The sequence below is a fragment of the Eublepharis macularius genome, chromosome 17 (genome assembly GCF_028583425.1).
Source record: "Eublepharis macularius isolate TG4126 chromosome 17, MPM_Emac_v1.0, whole genome shotgun sequence".
In the NCBI taxonomy this organism is placed as follows: Eukaryota; Metazoa; Chordata; class Lepidosauria; order Squamata; family Eublepharidae; genus Eublepharis; species Eublepharis macularius.
This window is the reverse complement of record NC_072806.1, coordinates 36171269-36190970: the sequence shown is the minus strand read 5'-3', so window position 1 is coordinate 36190970 and position 19702 is coordinate 36171269. Positions and strand designations below refer to the sequence as shown.

At 46.2% G+C, this 19702-nt stretch overlaps 1 protein-coding gene across 2 annotated transcripts in view; it reads left to right on the top strand.

Annotated features, from left to right (window-relative positions):
* Positions 1-19702, top strand: part of ACACA (acetyl-CoA carboxylase alpha) — a 297390-nt gene that overhangs the window by 266468 nt on the left and 11220 nt on the right. For both annotated transcript variants that reach the window (XM_055001998.1, XM_055001997.1), the window contains 2 exons: positions 14388-14542; positions 17014-17184. In XM_055001998.1, the coding sequence (XP_054857973.1) occupies positions 14388-14542; positions 17014-17184 (326 nt within the window). The remainder of the gene's footprint in view (positions 1-14387; positions 14543-17013; positions 17185-19702) is intronic.

Sequence of the window (19702 nt, the reverse complement as noted above, 5' to 3'; positions counted from 1 at the left end):
ATGATGCCGATGATTGATTTAATTCACCTTGTTTATGTTCTGCCTGTCTCCCCTTTCTACCCAAAGCATCTTACACAATTCTGTTCAGCATTTATCCTCAGAACAACCCTGTGAGGTAGGTTAGGCTGAGTGTATGACTGGCCCAAGGCCACCCAGCAAGCTTCCACAGTAGAGTAGTGAAGTCTCCCAGAGGCTAATCCCAAACTCTTAATTGTTGCACCACAAACAACCACAGTAGCAATCCCTTCTTGTTCCCCCTCTCCCCCTTCTTGCAATAAGAAATCTGCTTTCTCGGATTGCAGCAGTTGCTTTTTTCTGTCTATCTGTGGGAAAATCTACAATTCGGTACTTTGCAAGTCTCCAAAAGTCATGTGACTCAAAGGGATTCTGATCCCCCATCCCTGGGCATACTGAAGCTGTGTCGAAAAGAACTTTTTTGTCGTACCCGCCATGAGTTGCCTCCCTGTTTGTACAAAACAAGAACCGCTCTGCATCTTCTGTCTTGCAGCAGTTTGCAATAGAAGGAACGTTATCCCTTTATAGTTCCTGCTGCGATCGCGGCAGATCTGCTGAACGTGCTCCTTGATTCCCTTTTTTTAATTCAGCTGTTGTTATGAGGCCAGCCTAAATCGCTATCTTTGTGTAAAGCCTTCCGAAGGCTTCATTCACATACGAAGCAGAATCAACACTTTTCTATATATGCCCCTGAAATCTGAAGGATGTTGAGAGCGTTTTTCTGCGGTAAACCTGAACCCTCCCTGAAATCAGCAATTGAATCCCAAGCAAATTCCTGCCTTAATTAAAATGAGGTCGACGCAAGAGGTTAGGCTCTTCACAACCATGCATATAGGGGGGAAAGAGAGCCAGAGAGCGCTAAAAGCTCCAGTGGCTGATAAGTGTCTTGCTTAGATGGCTTGTAATTGCTCTCAATGTTTGGTGGTCGGGTGCATGCACACACGCAGCACACGCACGCGCTCTATTTCTACTGCCACAACAGGAAGAGCCAAGATTGTAGGACACAAGCGAATTGCATAATTTTCTCCCCCCACCCCCCACATTTTTTCTTTCTGGCCAATTTAAAATTTGTCAAAGCCGGTCGTCTTCTGGATCACTGCCCTTTGATATTTCGCGCACTCCATTTGCCACAAACAAGCCGCAGGGCCGCGGTTCATGCTGACTCCAGCAGAAGCGAGGAGCGTTCCATTTATCTTACACCGCCTGCTGTATACTTGCTCATTAGCTGGGGGTTCACTGCCTCTCTTAACCCCTGAATGGCTGCCATCATTTCTACCGCATGGCTGTTTTGTGGCAAAGAAGGGGGAGAGACCGCCACATTCATGCCCACTTGCGTAGTAGGGTGGAGGGCTGGCATTGTGTGCCTGCGGAAGAGACTCCGAGGGCCGCACTGTGTCCTTGTCCTAAACCCTTCTCAGTCACCAGGTTTTTGCTGACACGGGGGTGGGGGCAGCAGAGCCACGTTGAGGGAGAGGATGGTGAATATTGAATAAAGCGACACAGATCTGCTCATTACCCATTTTCGAGCACGGTTACTGAAATCTTTATTAGTTTTGTGTTTATTAAAATGTCACTCAGTGTTACACCGTGTTGAGTCTCGGCATAAAGAGGAGAGCAGCGTAGCAGGTGGAAGAGAAACTCTGTCTCTTGGGCATTCGGTTGGTTAAGCATTCTAGGAAGCTAAACCTCAAATGGTTAAAACGGCTGTGGAGTGTTGACTTTGCATTTTAGGAGGCACTAGCTGTGTAGACTTTTATAGAAAACATATGGATTTGTCCTTGTGCTAGTTTTGTATAATAAAATAGATAGCCAGACGTAGAGGAAAAAGTAATGTGAAGCCAGTATGCCAAGCTATCTTGAAGAGCTCCAACCCAACCCACGTGTCTTACCGTGCTTAATTCAGCACAATCCGCCAGTAGAACTTCTCACCACATTATCATCCTTGGTCTTACATGAATTAGGTGGATTCATGGAAGGACAGGTTTCTCTGGCAAGGACTGCTGGCAGTGATTGGGTGTTTTTTTTGGGGGGGGGAGTTGAGCCCGCTCTTGTTTTGCAAGAAAGGAGGGCGCAGAAGCTCTGTGAGAGGAGAAGATGCTGGTCTTGTCTTCACCCCTTCCCCCACAACAGGCAGTGGCAGCAGCTGAGTGGCAGGTGTTGGCGGAGAAATGGTAGTTTCCCCCTCATCAGGTTTGAGGGGGCCCCAACTTCACTGGTCCCTCTGCTCTCCTCAAGGAAGCAAATGTCTTCGTTCCAGTCAGGTGTGACTCCTAGCAGGCGTCACCTGTGCATTCGGGGCCTTGGACTCTGCAAGTCCCGGTGGAAGGGAGTTGGGTGCCTTTCTCTGGCTAGAGAAGTTGTCTGGCTCAGGGTGCTTGTGCCACGGTGCATTGTGCAGGGCCCAGCAAAGAGTGGTTCTCTCTACCCTGATTGTCTGCATATGGAAAGGGTGATTGCATTCGAAGAGCATAAGCTTCATTTCCAAAGACAGCAACGCCCCCAAGTATCAGCTGCTGTGGATGAGCAATAAGGTATGGATGTGACCATCATGCATTGCTTCTGTCTGGCCTGCTGTGGGTAGATGGGATCTTTGTCCACCTTCGCCTGGCATGTTTCAAAGATTAAAACGGTAGCTTTATTTCTTTGCTTGCTGTTCCGTTTGCGGCATTTCCGAAAAAAGGGGATGCTTGGCAACTTACAAATGAATTTTGCCGTTGATTTCAGTGTAATTCAGATGAGTTTCAGTGGTGGTTGGCGCTGTGGTCCTGGTGATCTGTGCCTAAAATTTGTAAGAATTAAAAAGAAAAAGTGACTCTCAAAGTGATTTTTATTTGTCTTGGGACATGGTCTGTGAGGATAAAGCACACGCACGCACCCTCCAGCGACTGCACCTAGACTGTGACTTCCGGATACGTCGTGGGATCCTGCCCCCCCCTCTCTCCTGCAACCAGCTACAGAAAACCTTGGCAGACCTTTCCCAGCTGCCAGGCCGTGTACTATCCCAGATCTCAGCTATGCCCGAGGTTTCCTGGGTCTTGGCTGGAAAGGCTTTGCGCTGGGTTTTGGAGTCTGCACCCGTGGCTCAGAGGTAGAGCCTCCGCTTTGTCTGCAGAAAATGCCAGATTCAATCCCCAGATCAAATAGCGGCGAATATGAAACATCTCTAAGTCCCTGGAAGGGCACTGCTGCCAGTCAAAATAGGCCGTGTCGAGCTTGGAAGGCCCGTGGTTTGACTCGGGAGAAGGCCGCTGTGTGAGTGGAGGTGGCCGCTCTTCAAAGCGTTGTAAAGAGTTGGAAGAGAGCCACGTGTTCACCTCGACTCCTCCTCTAAAACTGGTGATGGGATTCCAGCTTGCCTCCCTCATCACTGGCTTCTTAGTGGGTAGGGAGGAGGGAAGAGAACAGCATCTTTCTGTATTAACCCATTATCCCAGGGTGAACAAGTTTAGTGTTTTAATTCCTTTAAATATATTTGTTTAGTAAAAGTCACTAGGCCCCTCAGTCTCCACTTGGTACAAAGTGTATTTGTGTGTAAGTGCTTATTTTAGTCACTGTCAGGGAAATGTAGACAATAACAGTGTGCATGTTATAGAAATCCAGGCACCAAGGAGAAAATCTGTGTCTGTTTCTCGTATTCTATTGCAACCTTCTAGTCTTCATGGTGGCAGAGAACAGCCTGAATGTTTGTAGCCTGCACTTACTGGGTGTTAAGGCTATTCGCTGTTGTTTAGGGGTTCCTGTGGCTTGTGTGGTGGTGGAGAGTGCCCTCAAGTCAGAGTTGACTTATGGCAACCCCTGGTGGGGTTTTCCTGGCAAGAGACCAACAGAGGTGGTTTGCCATTGCCTGGCTCTGCAACCCTGGTCTTCCTTGGAGGTCTCCCATCCAGTTACTAACCAAGGCTGACCCTGCTTAGCTTCTGAGATCTGATGAAATCAGGCTCACCTGGACTATCCAGGTCAGGGTTTACTGGCTTATAATTAGTGTGATTTAGCTCTTTTCCCTGACACGGGTTTTTTCTCAAGTTGCTGCATGTGGTACAGTCCAGGAGAAGCTATATCACTTGATTCTCTTCTGTGTGTAAGCTGTTCTTTAAATACCCTGTTTACCTGAAAGGAAACCAAATATTTTTTTAACGTTCCAGGAGCACCAGAAAGTGTTTCTCTTAAATTTTCATAAAAATTACAGGTATATGCTGTAGCTTAAAAAAAATTATATATATATATATATATATATATATATATATATATATATATATATATATATATATATATATATATATATATATTTAGAGATCTGTCTTACGTTCAGGCTGTTCATGCTTTGGGTTAAATACAATAACTTAAAAAAAGAATTAGCTGAATTATTGGAGGGTAATTCTATCAATAGCATTTTAGCATGATGGCTAAATGGAACTTCCATATTCAGAGGCAGTGAACCTCTGAATAACAACTGCCAGGGACAAAGGCTATGAAATTCCTGTCGCCTCCAGCCCCTGCTTGTGAGTATTCCGGAAGTGCTGTTAGGAGCAGGGGGCTCTTTTAGACCGTGTGGCTTGTCTCAGGCGTATGTCACCTGAATCTGTTTGCCCTGCAGTTACATTTTGTGCAGCGCGCCTGTTCGAACTGATAAGGAGAAGGTAGACGGAAAGGTCTCTCTTGTTGATCAGAGGGGACTAAACTAAAATCACCTCGACTGCCTTCTAATTCTGGTTTAGCAACACTAAGAAACAGTTTAGTTTAGTGTAGACTTACACACGCTTGCTATCTGTGTGTCTTCTGAACTGGCAAACTGGTGTACAGATCCTTTCCAAATGAGAATTGCAAATGTTGGTATTGTGATGGACAAGGAAGAAGAGTGGAAGAGCCTGGAAGGAAGAGGTTGGACCATCCCTGGGGCTCTTGCATGTAATGTCAAGCCATGGTTTAGCATTGCCTCGAACCAAAGGCTTCGGAGGCTCATTTTGAGGGAGGAAAGCACCTCCACTCGCCAGTTGGACCCACAGTATCTGACCCAGTCCAGTCTGCACCCCTGGTGAGTGAAGCAGAGCGGCTCCATTTCCAGCCCATCAACTATCGTCTCGCTTCAGAATCTCTGCTTGGAATTCGACCATCCAGGAGAGAAGCTGTAATGTTTCTTGAAGTAATTTTTGTCTCTCCAGTTAAACTGGCCATGCTTCTTCTCCTTTTTTTTAAAGCAGTTTGATCCCAAATGTTATGGAAAGCCATGATTCATGGTCCCACCGAGCCATTTCCGCCCGGCAGGAACCTTAATAAAGACAGTCCGAGCCCTGACATTCTTAGAGGTTACAGTCACTGCAGGACGCAGCGCATCTCAATGACTTTTTCTCTTTTTCTCTCTCACCATGAGACACAAGCAGGGGAGGGAATAACCACAGCATTTGGCTTGTTGCTTTGCAAACGGCTTGCCACTTAATGGGGCACAAAGTAAAGAGACTTTGCTTTCTTGTTCCTTGCCTCTGAACATTCCTAGAGAGGTGTTTGGCATCAGCTGACTTTTTACAAGCTAGGGATTTTGAGAGGTTCCTGGCTCTCCTCGAAAAGCTTAGGGTGTGGTATGCCTGTTACAACATTTTTCTCCCAGAAGGGTATACAACCCTCCTGTGGTGTAAGGTAAAAACAAAGGCTGATGTTTAACAAATCATCAACATCTGATGTTTAAATTTTAAAGTTCCTATAATAAGATAAAGTGCGAAGTGCAATAAGTATTCATTCACAACTGGATATACCCTTCCTTAAATAAATACATATTGTAATCATTGATTACAATAATGGATTCTAGAGCCACCAATTTATTATGTAGGACTGATATCTTGATATTGTATTGTATCGATGTATTTGATGTTTATTGCACTGAGCACTTTATCTCATTGCACTATTATAGGAACTTTAAAATTTAAACATCAGACTGGGTTGATTGGTTTTTAACCTGCACCATGAGAGGGTTTTATACCCTCGAGTGTTGGGCATGTTTACCCGTGGCAGCCTCTCCACCATTTTGTATAACTTCTTTCTCGTCTTTAGCTCCATTGCAAAGGTCACCCAGTGGTGCTCTTTGAACAGTAGCATCCTTGGACTTGTGTTTTAAGAACAGTGGCAAGGAGAGTTAATTTTTTGAGATGTACAAAATTAGCAAAGCATATGCATGTGTGCGAGAACGTGCCCTTAAACCCACAAATGCAGTGAAGTCCCCCGGGGCCTTTCTGGCTTTTGAGAGTTCACAGGGCATTGCTAATTAGAGTGCTGGACTCGGTTAGACTTGTTGAAGTGCTGGACGAGGACTCGGTATGCCTGGGTTTGAATCCCTGCTCTGTTACGGAAGCTTGCTGGGTGATCCTAGACATGTCGCAATCTTTCAGCCTGTTCTGAGGATAAAGTGGAGGAAGGGAGAGTGATGTGAAGAGCTGATTTGGCCCCTGATCAAGGTTTTTAAAACTGGGATAATTTTTTTTTTAAATGATCAGTAATACACGCAGGCACACATTGAAGCCTATCTATGTGCCCTTTGGGAATAAACACTTTTAAAAATAATGTAGTTTATGTATTTTAAGATGCAGCATTCTGCACCCAACTCCAATGCATAAAGTAAATGAAGAATTACTCTGGAGAAAAGCCCCCCCTTCCCGAACCCTACTTTTGGCAAGCGTCGGCCTCTTACCAGGGGGGAGGGCGCATGTCCCCCCCCAATCCTGTATCCATCCATAACTGGCCACCCTGCCTCACGGGTTGTTTAGGCTGAGTGGGCAGTGAAATAAGTGCATGGCTGTTTTAAAAGTATCATGTTGTTACTGATCATTACATTATGCTGCTAAATTTTATCTTATATTTTGTTGTACATTTTATAATGTTGTGATCTGCTCTGAGCCCGCTTATGGGGAGAGTGGAATGAATGAATGAATGAATGAATGAATGAATGAATGAATGAATGAATGAATGAATGAATGAATGAATGAATGAATGAATGAATAAGCGATGCAAGTGCCATTTCCAGATCCACAGCACTGGCTCTCAAGTCACCCCACCTCCACTGGGAGTGTAACGTAGAGGAGAGAGTGAGACGTGTTTCATATTTCACAGAACCAGATTTCTGCGGAATGTTTAAATGAATCAAAGGAAGAATTGAAACGCCTCCCTATCCTGAAATGCAGGCCTGAAGATCTGGGCCGGGAAAGAAAGAAATCCATTCCTTGATATTTAATTGTACAGGGAGCTTATGGAATTGATTGAAAGCTTAGCCTCTTACAATGCCCAGTGAATGAGGAATGTTCCTGACAATCAATCAATGATAGGATAATCACTCTTTATTCTCTTCTCTCCCCCTCTTCCTTTCATTGTTACCTTTTTTATTTCGGGAGAACAGGGCTCAGAAGCTAAAAATCTTTATAGACGCCACTTTTAAATTAAGCAGAAAATAGACATTGACATATTTGTTAATCTCACCTGGATCATTATTGGGCTAGCTTGGTTTGCCTTGACAATGCGAGGACAGCAGATAGTTCAGAATACATGACCTCTTGCTTGCTGTAACAAACTGCAAAGACTAAAAAGTGTGTGTGGTGGTAGGGGAGGTGTAGTGGCCAGCTTAGAGTAGTGGTTAGAGGGTCAGACTAGGATCTGGGAGACCCAGGTTCAAATCTCCACTCTACCAGGGAAGCTTGCTGGATGACCTTGGGCCTGTCATACTGGGGTGGATCGTGCCCCTATTCTACCACTCCACTGAACAAAACTTATCTTATGTACTAATGGCCAAGTGGACCTGTTCTGTGGATACTTAAATCCAGAGATTGGAGCCATGAACAGACAAAGCATATCTTCTTAAACACGTGAAAAATGTCCCAGGTTTGCAGAAAAATATGAAATCTCAAAAAAGGGAAAAAAACATTCTTTTTAAAAATCAAAATGATAAAAGGAGCACCTGTAGCTTTAACCAAAGGCCCTCAGTGGCTGTTACTAGACAACTGTAACAGTTTAGCCAGTATTCCAAGCTTGATTTTTGTCAGTAAAAGGCAGGGGCAAGGCCCTTTCCAGGACTGCTTTAGCATTTGCAGAAGGATTCAAAGGTGCCAGGACCACCAAAAATGACCAGATGACTTGCTACCACCTGAGTTTTGTGACTCACCCAGGCATGGCTGCTTGCTACTGTTCAACAGCACACACACCCCTCCCAAGCCAGTGTGGTTCAGTGGTTCGAGTTTTAGAGTAGAATCTGGGAAATCCAGGTTTGAATCACTACTCTGCTGTGGAAGCTCATTGGATGACTTTAGGCCAGTCACATACTCTCAGACTAACCTACCTCTCAGGGTTGTTGTGAGGATAATATGGAGAAGATGAGAATGATGCAAGCTGTTTTGGGTCCCCTTTTTGGAAAAAGGCAGTGTATAAATTAAGAAATATAGATGAAGATGTGGTACAGATAAAAGGTAAATTGTTTAGTGGGTTTGAAGGAGAGGAGGACATAGGGAAAGCTGAGCGAGGAGGGAATAGTGTAGGTAGGGGATACAGGGGAAAGTGAGGCACTCCCTGCAAGTCCTTGCAGATTCCCCCCTAGACAATTGGGCCTGCTCAGCTGGCACCACACAACTAACTGGGCCATAGGGGATAGGCTGCCGTGGGGAGGGGGGAGGTAAAGATGGGGGGGCAGGCAAAGGTGGGTGGGAAGGAGAGAAGGAAAAGGGAAAGGCCATGGGGGGGGTAAGGAAGGGAAAGAGGACATAATTGGGGAGGGGAAAATGAGATGTCTCCTACAAGTCTTGGTAGTTGCCCACTTGTTTATTGATGAATTTTAAATATTTATGCCTCACCTTTCTTTTTGGCTCAAGTTTGAAGCTTTCCTCCAATCTCAGGAGCCTTCCTCCAACTTAATTGGCACTTCCATTGGGGGAAGAGCCCCTTATTTTGAAGAAAAGGCGACTTGGAGGGTGGTTGGATCCAGCCTGGCCTACTTCACAGGGGGGTGGTTGTCAGGATAAAGTGAAGGAGGGGAAAGCAGAGTTGTAGACCTCTTTTGTGTCCCCCTTAGAATGATAAAGCAGGCAACAAATAAATAAATCTGAGAGTATTTATTTAGAACAAACACACTGGAACCCTGTCTTTAAAAATCTCTCTCTCACACACACTCACACACACACACACACCATGCAATTAGAGCATGGAAACGCAATCTTGCAATTGCAATGTGTGTGAATGCCAGAACCTGACATGCAAATGTTTTCTCATTTCAGACTGGGCTTCAGTTCTGCATGCACACCATTTACTTAAATTGTGTGTTTCCTGCCCTTTCCCTCTAAGTGTCCAGGGCTTGGCACACGACACCCCTTTTCCACCCCCCTTCCCTTCATTCTCCATGATCTCCTTCCCATCCCACCAAGCCCTTATTCCTGATTCAGTTTCTCTTGCCGCTTTTGCCTGTTACTGTGACTCAGCTTGAATTTCTTCCCCGCCCTTCCTTCTCTCTCCCACTGTTACTGGCTTAAAAGGTTGACAGGTAGGGTGTGTGAGTGGAGAGATTTCTAAGTAGCCAACCCCTAGTTCCGGAAGCAAATCAATCTCCACCTTCTCCAGTATCTACCCATTACGAGTGCTCCCAATGTCCAGCAATTGTCGTTTGCCCATTGCTGTTCCAAGGTATGCATGTGTAATCCAGTTTTAGGTTTCAGCTGCGGTTGGGTTAGTTGAAATAGTTTTCGTGTGTGTGTGTGTGCATGTGTGCGCGCAATCAGATTGCAGCCCTAGTTTATAGGGACGAGCATGCTTAGTTCCGCCCTCCACCCTGCCACCATTATCCCCGTCGCCTTACGCTGATGTGTCCCCTGTGGTTGAAAATATATGAGCATCATACAAATTCTAAGTATTTTTTCTCTGTGGGGTAAGTTTTGACATTGGGATTTAGAAAAGGGTCTGGCGAGAGTGGTTAAACACTCCTCCAACCCGTTCCACTTCCGTGGCCCTCCACTCCTTCTGCTTTGGCTTTGAACTTTGAATCTTCTGTGTGTGTTTTTTGGAAATCATAGCTCTGCTTAGTATAAGATGCAGTTTGGCCACAGAGTCAGCGAATCAAACAAACAAGAAGTCCTCTAGATAGTGACTTGTTTGCATCTTTTTTTATGGACAAAATCTCAATGATGCGCCAGGAACCTGCCTCCAGTTTTGAGTCAAGTGGTGTTATGGAGGCTTCTTTAGCGCCGCCTGGTCCAGTTCTGGACTATTTCTGCCTGCTCTCTTTGTCAGATGTTGACGGGGTCCTGGTTTCTATGAAATCAACCACTTGCTCCTTGTCTCCCTGCCTCTCCTGACTCCTTTAGGGAGGTGGTGGTAGACCCATTGAGGGAAATTATTAATGTGTCCATCATTTACTTCGTAGCTCCTTGAAGGAGGCTATAGTTACACCTTTAAAAAATCTTCCTTAGATAAAAAGGACCTAGCCAATTACTGCCCGATATCCAATTTGCCAGTCTTGGGGAAAGTAGTGGAAAGAGCAGTTGCTGAAGAGCTTCAAGCCTTCCTGGATGGGACTTCTGTGCTTGACCCCTTCCAGTCCTCTGCTTATCCTATATCCAGTCCAGCTTCAGGCCCGGGTTTGGGGCTGAGAGCCAAAACAGACGAGACACCTGACATGTGGAGGACCATCATCAGTTTCCGGCAAGGTTCCACGGGAAGTGTAGCGAGAAAGAACCTCTTCTCCCTGGCAGAGGTTCTTTCTCTAGTCCAAGATCCAGAGGAGTTAGCCGTGTTAGTCTGTAGTAGCAAAATCAAAAAGAGTCCAGTAGCACCTTTAAGACTAACCAATTTTATTGTAGCATAAGCTTTCGAGAATCAAGTTCTCTTCGTCAAATGCATAGTACATAAACTGTATGTACCATGCATCTGACGAAGAGAACTTGATTCTCGAAAGCTTATGCTACAATAAAATTGGTTAGTCTTAAAGGTGCTACTGGACTCTTTTTGATTTTTCTCTAGTCCGTTCAGCTCCCTCTTGCTGCTGCCAGCTCCCTTTGCTCCCCAAAAAGCCCGCGGCAGCCAGAGGGAGCTGAATGTGTGGGCGGCAGTGAGAGGGAGTCGATTGTGCCGGCAGCGGTCGGAGGGAGGTGGTAGTGGCGATAGGCTCCTTGTCCCCCTCACCGCCACCAGCACGCTCGACTCCCTCTGGCTGCTGAGGGCGTTTAGGGGAGCAAGAGGAGCGCCCTGGTGGGGGTGAGAGGGAAAAGGAGCCAATCAGTGCTGCCAGCTCCCTCTGACCACCGCTCCCCCTCACCGCTGCCTGCAAGCTCCATTCCCTCTGGCTGCAGAGAGCTTTTCGGGAAGCAAGGGGAACCGGAGGTGGCAAGAGGGAGCCGAGCAGACTAGAGAGACGCTTAGAGAAAGAACCGTTGTCAGGGAGAAGAGGGATTCTCTCCCTCTTCTCTCTAGCATTCTCATTACACTTCCCGTGGAACCTTGCGGGAAACTGACGCATGTCCTCCACGTGTCAGGCATCTTGTCTGTTTTGTCTCTGAGACACCCACTTGTAGCCCTGATTGATGACCATTGCCTTCAGTTAGAGATGATTTGGCAATGCTAATATTGTTAGATCTGTGCATTGCTTTTGACACAGTTGATCATTCAATCCTGGTCACCCATCTGGCCTCAGGTACTGCCTCAGCGTGGTTTTCCTCATTCCTCCAAGGATGCTCTCAGAGGGTTGCCATTGGAGACAAAAAGCCCTCCAAACGATCACTGGTATGTGGTGTTCGGCAGAGTGCAATTTTGTCCTCAGTATTGTTCAATATTTATACGTGCCTGCGGGCAGAACTCATCAAGAGGTATGGCGTTGGGTGCCACCAGTATGCTGATGACACCCGGCTGGGACAGCTTTCTCGGAGCTGGCCTGGTGCCTGGATGCCATGGCCAGATGATTAAGACAGAGCTGGCGGAAATTGAATCCATCTAAGATGGAAGTCTCATGGTTGGGCCTCTAGAGGTGGTACAGCTACCATCTCTTGATGGGATCGAGGTGGATTTGGTGGAAGAGCTGGGGGGGGGGGTTAGTTGGATACCTTGCTTTCCTTGGATAAGCAAGTGTCCACAGTGACAAACTCAGCATATTACCATCTTTGCCGAGCATGCCAGCTGCCCCCCTACCTGTCTCGGCTGGACCTGGCCACAGTGATGCATGCCACGGTCACCTCCCAGTTAGACTACTGTAATTCACTCAGAGCTGCCCTTGAAGATGCGCTGGAGACTGCGGTTTGTTCAGAATGCAGCTGCTAGGCTCTTGACTGATGCATCATAGTCTGCCCACGTGCAGCCTATGTTACGGCAGCTGCACTGGCTTCCACTTGGTTTCCGGATCGAATTCAAGGTGCTGGTTTCTAACTTTTAAAGTCCTACCGAGTCTGGGACCATCGTACCCAAAGGACCAGCTCTCTTGATATGATCTCCCACGAAGTCTGCGTTCTTCAACTCGTGGCTTACTGATGGTGCCCAGCCCCCGAGTGGCTCATCTCTCTTCCACCAGGTTGGTGGCCCCATCCTCTGGTGGCCCCATCCTGGTAGAATGCTCTGTCCGACAATACATGTGCTCTGTGGGACCTATCAAGGTTCCACAGGGCCTGCACAGTGGAACTATTTCAGCCATGATTAATGTAGAATCTTTGCCACCTGGTTGTTGTTTCTACCACTGGTTGCATTTCTGGGACCACTTAGTTGCAGCATTATGTTTTTAGATTTAACATAAAATGTTTATATTGTTGTTTTAATTGTTTTTGATTGTCTTGTTTAATTGTTGTTGTAAACGGCTTTGGGCCTGGTTCGACGGAGAGTGGGTATAAAAAAAAATCTAATAAATAGATAAATAGATGTATGCATGAAGATAGGGGTTTCGGCCAGTAAAGCTGAGTTGTCCGTGGTGCCAGCTCTACCACAGCCTTTTCTTTCAACCGTTCATTTTAAAATTTCTGCTTCTCGGGTTTACAAGTGAGCTCAGGATGCTTCGTATTTTATTAATTATTCTTTACGCTACGCCCTCTGAGTGTGTGGCACCTTGCAGTCAGAGAGGGAAAAAACAGAGGCAGGGATTTGGCGGTATCTGCACCATTGCACAGGCAAGCCAATTCTATTCGCTGTGCTTTCAAAAATGGGGAAATGCAAGAAAATTCCAGACAGTACAGTTCTAACTCCATATCCAGCAAAATAAAAAAGTCTGTTTTTTTAAAAAAAAATCCTGTTTGTAAGGAATGTGTAATCAGTTTGGACTTTCTCCTCTCGGTGCCTTGGATTAAGCCTTGCTTGGGCTTCAGAAGGGGTTTCTCTCTCCATGCAGCTTTGCCTTGCCCAGTATAGTATGGTTCGACTCAGTTGCTTGAGCTATTAATTCCTGAACTCTCTCTCCGTTTGATCTGCTTGATTTCTGTGTTCGAGACACCAGTGCTATAATTTTTTTAAAAAGACAGCAAAATAGATCTTTATATCATTATTAGTGATATAGACAGAGTAGTTAAAGAGGCTCTCTCTCTCTCTCCCTCTCCCCCCTTCCTGTTTCACAATATTCTGACCCAAGGTCATCCTGACAAAAGCAACCATGTCTTCACACAGGGTGAAATTACATTTTGCAAAACTCCCTACTGCAAGACAATGGGAATGGCCATTCACTTTGAGAGTTACATTTTTTTTTTAAAAAAAGGATTGCATTCCCGGAGGTTAGGCTTGTTAATACCTGTTGGCCATAACAACATAACATCAGTGGCACCTCCATGTTTCAAAAGAGGGTACCAGATATGAGGGTCAGGTGACTGTGGGTGGACATCCCCACCATACTGTGCTTGTGGCCCTTCTTTAGAGGCATTTGGCTGGCCCTTGTTGGAAACAGGGCACTGGGATTAGACCGGTTGCCCCCTTTCAGGCCTGTCCGTCTCTTGGTGCCTCTTTCCCTGCTCATCATTCCTTAGCTCTGTGACCTTCTTTCCTTTTGTTCCTTCTGCAAAGCCTTGCTTTGGGATTTCAAGCACCTTTAAAACCGAGATCTTAGAAGCACAGTAGGTTTTTCCATGTCACCAGCCATCTATGTAGATTTACTGCTTATGTAGCATAAACACATTTTTGTTAGGTTTTCTGTACTGTGACTTTGGTTCTGTGCACGGTTTCGATTCTGTCTTGCTGGGTCACTTTGCTGAACCTTTGGGTAGGGTGCGGGTGAGGATATCTCCCCTGCCACGGGGGCGAGGCTGGGACCCTGGAATTTCTCTTTTCCTCTGCACCTGCGCCCACGTAAACATTTGCTTCTGGAGCAGAGGGAGACGGCCTTTCCTTCCCAGGGCCATCACCTCTTTCTCTGTCTCATCTCCCTGGGTCCTTGACAGCCGTCTTTTGTTTGATTTCAGGCACCCCAGAGCTGAGCCCGGCTGAGCGGAAGGAACTAGAGACCAAGCTGAAGGAACGGGAAGAATTCCTAATTCCCATTTACCATCAGGTAGCCGTGCAGTTTGCTGACTTGCACGACACGCCCGGCCGGATGCAGGAGAAGGGTGTCATTACCGTAAGTATTATGAATCCTTTCTTCTACCGCTGCTGTCAAAAGCCCCAGGGTGTGCAGACATGCATTGAATTGTAGCGGAGACAGTAATCGCAGACCGAAATGCCGAAGGTGGTGTATTGTGATGTGGGGGAGTAGCTGTGGCCAGCCAGCCTTTGGTCTTCTGAAAACACCAACATTCACATGAACATAGAAGTTGGGAACAGCTTACTGGGTCACAGGTTCGGTTCCATTCCTCCTGGGGCTCCACTCGCTCTGCCTCGTGGGCCACCTGGCACTGTCAGCTGTCAAAGAGAAGCAGGGCTGCTTCTGGCTTCCTTGTTATCATCACTGTCTGCTTGGGCGCCTAAGAGGTCTTCCTTGGCCTCAAAAAGCCAAGGCCAAAATGTTTAAGAGCTGCTTGGCTCCTCCCCCCCTCCACTCTCCCAGAACTCCTAGGGGCAGCCTGGGCCTTCCCAGCATCATCCCTCCCTCCTGACCCATTACGGGGGCCAATTGGCAGCTTGGGGGCTGCAGCCATCTGGCAACCGCAGCCCGTTCCGCCTCCACCCTTGCTGTACCTCAGCAGTTGCCTTCAGCTCACTGGCCTCTTGGCTGCTGAGCTCAGGGCATCTTTCAAAGCGGGGAGGGGGGTTCTGCCTCTGCTCTTCGCCTCTTGTCCCCACTTTTCTCCGAAGAGGTCGCTGGAGTCTGGATGTGGCTGCTAGACCACTTTGGGAGATCCATTTTTTAGGCACGTCTCTTTCTTGCACTTTTGAGAGGGTCTTATAAGCGTGCCCGTGGGCTGAACCGGGGCCTGTGAGACCATTCCCCCCACTGAAACTAACAGGAAAATCAATATCAGGTGTATACATCCGGATGTTTCCACATGCTGTTGTCAGTGCGTGTGACTAAGTTCTCATGAAACAGGCTTGCTGACCAACTGGTTTAAAACAAACCCTTGGGGAAAGCCCCTCATTCTACGGGGTGGGGTGGGGGGGTGGCCACCCCAGAGACTGGAGGAGGGAAAAGGCAGGGCGAGCTGCCGCCTGGAAGCCCTGTTGCTGTTGCGCTGCATTGACAGCTGCTGAGTCACCGGGGCTTCCATGGGGAGACGTTGCCATGTGCAAAATGTCTTGCTGGATGCGACTTGACTTGCTTGCTTGAGCTGTCTGCAGGCATCACCAATCTGTTCTGTGGCACATTATGGCCTTTTCTATGAACAGTCAATGGCCAGGCTTCATAACAAAGAGATGATCCCCAGAACCCTTTCCCAAGAGCAAGAACCCAGCTTCTGCTCACAGGAGTGGCTCTAGCGAGATTCCCAAGAAGGCACTATTTGAGTCTCAGTGTAACACGGTTCAGATCTAGAAGTAACAAACTAATACAAACAGAAGATAATTGCATGGAGTTTCTGAAAGGAAGGAATTGGGAAAGATAATGCTGCAATCCCCCTTTCCAGCATAAAAGGACAGGGTCGTATGGCCCGTGCAACCAGCTGACAAGATCATTAAGAAGTTGACATGCAGTTCCTGCGACAACTCTGTAAATTTCCTTATGAACGCCCACCTCTCATTCTGAGGCCTACGAAGTTGGCATATTCATGTAGCTGGCCCACAGGAATAACAACAACAACAACAACAACATTCGATTTATATACCGCCCTTCAGGACAACTTAACACCCACTCAGAGTGGTTTACAATGTATGTCATTATTATCCCCACAATAGAATCACCCTGTGAGGTGGGTGGGGCTGAGAGAGCTCTGAGAGAGCTGTGACTGACCCCAGGTCACCCAGCTGGCTTCAAATGGAGAAGCGGGGAATCAAACCCGGCTCTCCAGATTAGAGTCCCGCGCTCTTAGCCACTACACCAAACGATGATTGCCCGGGTGTCTGTCTCTGCGTTGACTGTGCAAGCTGGACAGACAAATCTCTTGTTTCCTTTTGAGTGGAAAAATTCACCATGGCGTAACTTTCTCCATCATGGAGCGCCAAGGGTGAGGCTGGCTGGGGACACGTTTTGGAAGCACAGTTTGGGCTGCGGGAAACAGTTTTAGGTTTTGAGGCATCTGCCAAGGGACCCTTTCCAGGGTCAACCAGTGTTGGTAATTCTTATTTCTGTATGTTGTCACTATTCTCTGTTTTGATCTGCGCCACTTCGAGGCCATTGATGGTCCTTTTCTTTGCTCTTACTCTAATTTAAGTAACTGACACGCAAATAATGTTGAGAAACTTTTTGCCTGGCCAGATTTCCGTGCAAGGGCACAGCTGCTTTAAAATAAAGGACCAGATTGGGGTTGTTTTCTCGAAGAGGAGATGCAAAATCAAAATGGGGGTGTTCCAGTTAAACCAGCGGGTGTATGAGATTCTGTCTCCTCCCGGCTCTTGGGTTTTATTTCTAGGATTCCTTTTGGTTTTTTGACGTGAGACGTCTCCCCACGTCCCCACCCGATTTGAATTTGCTTTTCTTCACTCACTGTACCTGTCGCACAGGACATTCTAGATTGGAAGACCTCCCGCACATTTTTCTATTGGAGGCTCCGTCGCCTTCTTCTGGAAGACTTGGTCAAGAAGAAAATCCACGATGCCAACCCGGAACTAACGGATGGCCAGATCCAGGCTATGCTGAGGCGCTGGTTTGTGGAAGTGGAAGGCACAGTGAAGGTAAACCACAGATGTGATCAGATTCCAAAAGTGTACACACAAAGAAAGAGAGGTTTCCATTTTTTTTAAAAAAAAAAAAACCTTGTTAAATGTCTGGCATTCTCCTAAACTTTGTTCCAGAGGGGTTAGCCGTGTTAGTCTGTAATCACAAAGTAGTAAAGAGTCCAGTGGCACCTTTAAGACTAACCAACTTTATTGTAGCATAAGCTTTCGAGAACCACAGCTCTCTCTTTGTCAGATGCATCGTCAGAAAAAGATGCATCTGACGAAGAGAGCTGTGGTTCTCTAAAGCTTATGCTACAATATAGTTGGTTAGTCTTACAGGTGCTACTGGGCTCTACTACTAAACACTGTTGAATCCTTGGAAGGCTTCAGTAGTCTTCACATAAACTGTGGTGGCCACTTCCATCACTTGCCACTGGCAGATAATTAATCTTGTGGGTGATATATTGCCCTCCAATCAAAAGCATAACCATGTTAAAAACAGAAAGCAGAGAGAGAAAAGATGGGAAGAATGTCTCCAGATCTGTCGGTTTGGACACCCTGTTACTTTGTTTTTAGTTTGCAAATTAACAAGGGAGGAAAAAAAAACACAAAGAAATATTTAAATCAAACCTAGAGCATTCTAGGGCACTGAAAAGGAAAGAGTACGGGGGAGAAAAGTTTTGTCTTGGGGAAAGGGGCGTTCGGCCCTTCTAAGGTAGCATCTGAGCATCTTTTCTTTTTACAGCTGAGTGTCTGGTTAGCTAATACATTACACCAATCAAGGAGAGTTATCTTAAGCCACAATTAATCTGCTCCCTGGCATATGTTGATAGGAAAGCATCATGCTGTTTCTTAATTAAAGGCAAACGGATTAAAAATGATTAATAAGAGTATTAAATATTCGCCTAAACTAAAAGCTTTTGAGATTCTTGAGGAAATCCTGGCTTCACCCAGGTCTGCAGAGTGGCAGGCATTTGCAGGTTTGGGTGGGAGGAGGTGCGGGGGGGGCAACTTCCTTGCTGCCTTGCTGTGAACACCTCGATTGGTATGCAGAGGGCGTTGCGGTTGCGTCTGGGGGCAGGAACAGAAGTGGCAGGTGTGAGTTTAAATAATGATCATTGCAAACAATGTTATTTTTTATGATTATGACTTCTTAACACTGCGAGCTCTTAATAGATATCCCCAGAAGATTAATGAGGGGAAGCTTTGATTGCAGGTTAAAAATTTGTCTCCCGATTAATCGGTGGGGCTCAGGTCGGAGGCCGTTGCCTATGTGTCGGTGGCACAAAGCTCCAGTTTTCTCCTCCCTGTGCCAAATATGATGAAACTAAAAACTTTAAATATGATGAAACTAAAAACTTTAAAACTGTGCCAAATATGATGAAACTAAAAACTTTAAAGGGTGTGCGGGGGGGATTTTTTTGCTTTCAGGAGGTAAGATTGGCTTTCATGGTGGTGCCACAGTAGCTTTCTTTCATTTTAGAAGTAAGAGCCACCATCAAACAGACTGGCAACGGTCCACCAATTCCATTTACAAGGTTGAAGTCAATGCCAATTATCTTTCAAATCTCCGTCAGATTTGAGTTTGCTTCTTTTGTTTTTTGAAAATGTTTTTGTGTCTGGTGTGCCGCTGGGGCGAGTGATTTCTGGTTTCCCAAAATGATATTAAATGCAGCCCTTTTCTTCTTGTTTGTTAAAGTTTAACGTACCCTACGCTTGAAACAATACCACTTTTGAGCACCTTCCCTAAGACAGCCATATTGATGGCTTGGTGATATGTGCATTTATTTTAGTGTAATCAGCTGAGAGTCAGATCAACTAAAAACCCTTGGCTGGTTGACAGCCCCTTATTATTGACATTATTAATTACACAATATTGTAACACGAGTTTGTTAATCCGTGTTATATTTTACAGATTTATTTAAATGCTGCTTTCCTACTACAAAAGGTATTTGAGCTGGCTAATGGCCAATAATTGAAAACAGTAATGCAAACCATTGTAAAAAGAACTAAAATAGGGATGGGTGAGTGTTTCTTGTGACTATTTTTTCCCCCCTTGCAAAACATGCACTCTCATTCCAGCCATTTCTGGGAAAGGTTTTGATGGGCGAAAGTGTTCTGCGTTTTCCCGTTTGAGCAAAAGTCACACTCGTTTCCTGCCCCTACTTGCCACAAAGCCTGCACTTGCGCTTCAAGCCCTGAACTGGCGGTGCACGCTGCCCCTCCCCCAACAGGCCTATAGTGTGAGGAAATCGGAGAGTACAAGGATCGCCTCCTCTGATTCCCCCTGATTTGGGCTCAGTTCAGACATTATGTGAAACCATGGTTAGCGTGACTGAATGCAACCCGATTATCTGTGGTTAGCTGGGATCCATCAAACCAGCATCTGAAAATGGCTTATTAACCATGGATTTTCCTAACTGTGCTTCCGCATGATGTCTGAATGCAGACATCTTCACTTGTTCCGAAGCCACAAAGTAAAGGCAGGGTTTGTCAAAGCCAGCCAGAGCTTGAGTAGTCTTCTGAGAGCTGA